The sequence below is a fragment of the Giraffa tippelskirchi genome, chromosome X (assembly GCF_054371585.1).
Source record: "Giraffa tippelskirchi isolate mGirTip1 chromosome X, T2T-mGirTip1v1.2.pri, whole genome shotgun sequence".
Lineage (NCBI taxonomy): Eukaryota > Metazoa > Chordata > Mammalia > Artiodactyla > Giraffidae > Giraffa > Giraffa tippelskirchi.
The window spans coordinates 94,492,970-94,499,069 of NC_137289.1; the positions used below are offsets into that span (position 1 = coordinate 94,492,970).

Genomic DNA, 6,100 nt, shown 5'->3' on the forward strand with positions numbered 1-6,100 from the left:
ATTTTCATTTCAATTAAGACCCCTTTTGGCATTTTGCTTATTTATTCTGCCCTTTGGTTAACAGCATCAGTGTCACATTACTATTTTATATTGCATATATGTAGCACTTACTTCCTTAAGTTTTCAACATGTCATTTATAATTAAAGGCAGACACTGAGTCAGTGTTAACAATAGATTAACTAAACTGCACTGTAATTTAGGTAAAATTACTGTGTCTCACTGTATATTACATGCAAAGTCCACATAAATTGGCATTTAAACCAATTGTACTGCACAAGCAAACATCTCAGTATATGAAAACTGCATCATAAATTCAACGTTTCCGTATATGAAAACTGCATCATAAATTCAACATTCCCAAGTGAAAACTACATATGTCCTTCTTTTTCAAAAATGATACTGTTTAGCTTATTGTAAGATGTTTTAACTTTTGAATATTCTATCTTTAAGCTCTTGAGTTCACAATTTATATAAAATGTAGCTTGTATTTAAAATAAACAATCCGATTTTAATCAGTGCATGAAATCTGCTTTTGAAGTTCATTTGAGTCATTTATTTCTACCTACCACAGAAATGAATTTGGTAAGGTTTTACGAGGTATCTTACCACAAGTTCTAACTGTAAATGTATTCATGGTTATTTTCAAAAGAATTATTTATGATTTTTTCCCCAAAAGAATCTTAGAAAACGTGTGATAAACTATAAAGCTGATTTGCATATTTACAAAATTTTGAATAGCAAATATAGGCAACTCATATAAAAAACAAAACAAAACAACACATTTGTTCAATGGCTATTTGTGAATTGCCAGGTATGCTGCGTACCTCTAGAGAATTATCTTAGTATTTAAAAAAAACTCCTCTGATGTCAAGCAAAATCTTGACACACAATCCAGCTGTCTTCTTGTGCCCAATGGACTCGTTTGCTAAACACTGTCACATTAAATGGTGGTGCTTTGGGAAGAACACTGCAAACATACCCTACACGCCCAGCCCACGCTGAGATGGGGCTACCTGTCTGAGATGACAGCATCTGCCTGGGTCAGGCCAGCATATAGCAAGCATTCCCGATTCGGACAAGGACCAAACACTTTGGTATTAACACAATGTATTCCCTGTTTTCTCAAATATACAAAATATACATTTCCAGTTTTGTGTTTTCATTTTCTTTTATATATATATAGAATTAATTGTGTAGTTTAAAATTTTGCCAAGTGAGCTGTGTGGGGCAGGCGGCGGAGGATGCACGGGCGGCGGCGCTGGCAGCTCAGTTCTGGTGCCTCTTCATGTGCAGCGCCAGGTGGTCGGAGCGCGAGAAGCTGCGGTTGCACACGCCGCACTGGAAGGGCTTGGCCCCGGTGTGCTTGCGGTAGTGGCGGGTCAGCTCGTCCGAGCGCGCGAACCTCCAGTCGCAGCCTTCCCAGGTGCACTTGTAAGGCTTCTCACCAGTATGAGTCCTCAGGTGAGCTTTTAAATGAGAAGACTTTGTATAAACTTTTGTGCAGCCCGGGTAATCGCAGTAGTGGATGCGCCGTTTCTCCAAATCGGGGTTACTCCTTCTATTGTATCTGACAGGCTGCATGTTTTGCGAAGTAACTGGCAGGGTGGCAGGTAAATTTGGATTATGAATTGCCAGTTTAGAAGCAATAGTAGCAGCATAGGATGGAGGTGGGGTTAAATTCTGGAGCATCTCTGCTTGTCTATCTGGACTTCCAGGCTCTGAGCTTGGTGGTGACGGGGGGAAGTAAGTGGCCTGCTGGGGAAGAAACTGACTTGGCATGGTGTATGTGCAAGGGGGCATGCTCTGGAACTGCTTCATGGCGGTCGGCGGGACAGCGGACGCGTGAGTGTTAAGGCCTGCCATGGCGGCCGACATTGAGACGTGAAGAGTGTCCATTACTGCTGTCTGGTTGGTAGAACTGGGCATATCTAGATCCGGTGTATTCAGGAGCTGGTACAGATGGCCCTGCTGGGGAGGGACAGAAAGATGAAGGTCTGGTGTAGGAAGTTCTTGTTTGATGAAAATATTGTTCACCTCTGGAGCTGCGGTCTGGTGGGAGCTGAATATGCTGGTGAACTCGGGGAGGGCCTGGGTTGGGGCCGGAGGAGGGGCTGTCGTCTCACTCTGGTGGCTGAAAATGGTAACAGGTTCTGTCTTGATGTGTGTTACGCACGGTCTCTGGGATTTGTAGAGGCCAGTTCTCAGGTGAGTGATGTCAGGGAGGAAGACGTTCATGTTGATACTGTAAGGTAACCCTTCACTGTCAGTGAAGAACTGGTCTACGACTGAGGCACTGTCTCGTCTATACTTTTTATGTTCTGGAATTATAGAAACTGGAGGAAGCTGAGGTGTCAGGTACTTCTCCATTTCACATCTTGTCTGGACCAGCTCCTCGGCCGGCAGCCGCGGGCCCGCGGCGGGCGGCGGCGCGGGCTGCGGCGGCGCGGGCTGCGCCTGCGGGTGGTGGTGCGGGTGCTTCAGCTCGTCGCCGGCGAAGAGCGCCGCGTCGCGGGCCGGGTTCGCGGCGCCCAGCACGGGCTTGAGCTGCGCGAACACGGGCTCATCCTGCGGGGCCGGCGGCTGGGGCACGGGTCCCAGGCGGGCGCTCATGGTCAGCACCCGCGTAGCCATGGGCACTCGGGGGTGGGGGGGCGGTTCCGGGCGAGGGGCGCGAGTCGAGCGCGCTTCCCACGTCGCCCACGCTGCTCGGGGCGGCGAGCTTGGCTCCAGACGGACCCCTCAGCTCACAAGCAGGCGCGGTTTTCAAAGGCGCGCACGAAAAACCAAACTCTTCCGCTCCGCCACGCGTAAACGCCGACGTCCACCCGGCGACCACTTTCTCCCGTCCCGCCCCACCGCGCTCCCTAGCTCCCCGGAGTCCGCTCCCGCCACTGCCTGTCTCCGAGAGCGAGCTGCTAGCGCGCGTACCTGCCCCGCGACTCGGTGTTTCTTATAATAGCACTCCACTCCCAAGTACAGAAAGCTGTAGTTTCCTAGGACTGTCGTAACAAAGTACCACAAACCGTGTGGCTCAGAACAACAAGAATCTCTTGTCTTGCAGTTCTGGGGGCCAGAAGTCTAAAATCAAGGTGTCAGCCAGGTCATACTCTTGTTGAAGGTGCTAGGGAGGGTTGTGTTCCATGCCTCTCTCCTGGTTTCTGGTGGCCTCAGGCATGTCTTGTCCTATAGAGGCATCACTCCAATCACACGGTCATCTATTCCTTGTGTGCCTCCACAAGGTCTCTCTTGTGTGTTTGTGTGTCTTTGTGTCTACACTTCCCTTTTTTGTAAGAATGCCAGGCATATTGGATTGGGGCCCACCTAATGACCTCATTCTAGCTTGATTACTTCTGGAAAGACCTGATAGGTTACTGCTGTGAGCCGTGTGCTACGCCAGGATTCGTGGCCTCGGGAGGAGAGGAATTCGATCCAGGGCAGAGATGAGGCTTGGCCACTGGAATTTTTTGTGTAGCAGAATTTTATTAAAGTATAAGAGAGACAGAGAAAGCTTCTGACATGGACATCAGAAAAGGGCAGAAAGAATGCCCCCTTGCTAGTTTTTTAGCAAAGTGTTTTATGTCTGTTAGCAAGCTTATTAATCAGATAAGAGAGACACCTCAAGGCTGAGGGAGTTTCACCAGGCCCCTCTCCCACAATAAGCATTTTTGAGATAGGAGGGCCCAAGGTGTGTCATCCCCCAGCCATAAAACAACTGACATGAATACTGGTTTGTTGAGCCATTATCAGCCCAAGGGTTGAGTAAAGAAAAACAAGTTAGTCGTAGGCAGAACCATTTTCAAGGAAGGCAGATTCCAAATCAAATACATGGTTTCATTAACATAGCTTAAGAAAAACTTTTCCATAGGAAACATATTGGTTAGCTCAATTCTGAACCAGGTGTCGTCAACACAGAATTAAAAGCAGAGAAGGAAAACTAATGTCTGCCACTTGCAGTTTATTTTCTCCTGCCGCTCTGGGACTTCTGTGCTTCCTACCTGTTACCCTCTCAGACCCTATTTCTACTTAGGTCACATTCAGAAATAGTGGGGGTTAGGACATCCACATATTTTCTTGGATGGACACAATTTTACTCATAACAGGGTCCTCATACATTCACAGGGTAGATGCACATACCCAGTGAGAGGAGGTGGCTGTAGTTTTCAGCATCATGTCCTGGTACAGGATCCTGTGAGCAGAGTCCAGGTGCTGCCACTCCTCTCTGCTGAAGTCCGCGGTCATGTCCTCAAAGGACACTGACACCTGTAAACACAGCCCCATTGGGGGTGACCAGGTCAGTGCAGGGGGATCAGGGGAAGATAAGAAATTGCTTTTAGTGAGTTTTATCATAATACCTCATGGGCTATGATTTTTCTATTGTCACTCTGCTTATTTGACTTATATGCAGAATACGTCATGAGAAATGCTGGGCTGAAGGAAGCACAAGCTGGAATCAAGATTGCCGGGAGAAATATCAATAACCTCAGATACGCAGATGACACCACCCTTATGGCAGAAAGTGAAGAAGAACTAAAGAGCCTCTTGATGAAAGTGAAAGAGGAGAGTGAAAAAGTTGGTTTAAACTCAACATTCAGAAAACTAAGATCATGGCATCCGGTCCCATCACTTGATGGCAAATAGATGGGGAAACAGTGGAAACGGTGACATGCTTAATTATTTTGGGCTCCAAAATCACTGCAGATGGTGACTGCAGCCGTGAAATTAAAAGATGCTTACTCCTTGGAAGAAAAGTTCTGACCAACCTAGACAGCATAGACATCACTTTGTCCACAAAGGTCCGTCTAGTCAAGGCTAAGGTTTTTCCGGTGGTCATGGATGGATGTGAGAGTTGGACTATCAAGAACACTGAGTGCCAAAGAATTGATGCTTTTGAACTGTGGTGCTGGAGAAGACTCTTGAGAGTCCCTTAGACTGCAAGGAGATCCAACCCATCCATCCTACAGGAGATCAGTCCTGGGTGTTCTTTGGAAGGACTGATGTTGAAGCTGAAATTCCAATACTTTGGCCACCTGATGCGAAGAGCTGACTCATTTGAAAAGACCCTGATGCTGGGAAGGATTGAGGGCAGGAGGAGAAGGGGACGACAGAGGATGAGATGGTTGGATGGCATCACTGACTCAATGGACATGGGTTTGGGTAGACTCCGGCAGTTGGTGATGGACAGGGAGGCCTGGCGTGCTGCGGTTCACAGGGTCACAAAGAGTCGGACACAACTGAGTGACTGAATTGAACTGAACACATAATGTATAGAATAAAAATATCTAGTCATAAATTTCTGCCATCTATTGTACGTAGCAGTCTTTCATTTAAAAAATAATAATTTTCATTAGTTATCTATTTTGTACATAGTATACACAGTATACCTGATTCAGTATGCTATACAGCAGAAACCAACACAGCAGTGCAAAGCAACTATACTCCAATAATAAATAAATAAATAATGTGATTGAAAGGGGAAAAATAATGTTGTCCAGGATTTGAAGTTTATTCTATTGTGTTGCTCACGTTAAAGGGGAAGTTGTGTTTTATTCTGTTTTGAAGGAGGCATGTACACTGTATAAAAATTTATTTACTGATTTATCATTGGCTGTGGTGGGGTCTTTGTTCCTGTGCATGGGCTTTCTCTAGTTGTGGCAAGCGGGGGCTACCATCCAGGTGCAATGTGAGCGCGTCTCATTGCAGTGGCCTCTCTTGTTGCAGAGCACAGGCTCTGGAGTACACGGGCTTCAGCGGCTGGTGTGCATGGGCTCTGAGGTGGGCTCCTGGGTTCTAAAGTGCAGCCTCAGTAGTTTTAGTGCACAGGGTCACTTGAACGGGAGGCCTTTCTCTTGACAAGTGGACTCTTAACTGTTGGACCAGAGGAAAGCCCAGCATCAACCCTTTTTTCTCAATTTACATAGCTCCCACTACTGCTGCTTTCATTTAGTCTTCAAAAATACAGGCATTTTCTCTTGATGCCTTTTTTCTGAGTCAATTTTCACTTAATTCCCTAGTTGTCAGAAAATGTTCAGTTCAGTTCAGTCGCTCAGTCGTGCCCAACTCTTTTGTGACCCCATGGACTGCAGCACACCAGGCTTCCCT

At 46.7% G+C, this 6,100-nt stretch overlaps 1 protein-coding gene across 2 annotated transcripts; it reads right to left on the reverse strand.

Moving 5' to 3' along the window:
• Positions 1 to 683: 683 nt before the first annotated feature.
• LOC145535529 (Krueppel-like factor 5) lies at positions 684 to 2,722 on the reverse strand. Of its 2 annotated transcripts, XM_081563985.1 has the most exons (2): positions 2,516 to 2,656; positions 684 to 2,434 (listed from the first exon to the last, which is right to left on the reverse strand). In XM_081563985.1, the coding sequence occupies exons 1-2, from the start codon at positions 2,630 to 2,632 to the stop codon at positions 1,268 to 1,270; spliced, it is 1,284 nt and encodes a 427-aa protein (XP_081420111.1). In that variant the 5' UTR covers positions 2,633 to 2,656; the 3' UTR covers positions 684 to 1,267. The 2 variants fall into 2 exon arrangements, with proteins under 2 accessions (XP_081420111.1, XP_081420110.1); XM_081563984.1 differs by having other exon boundaries at positions 684 to 2,722.
• Positions 2,723 to 6,100: the final 3,378 nt, after the last annotated feature.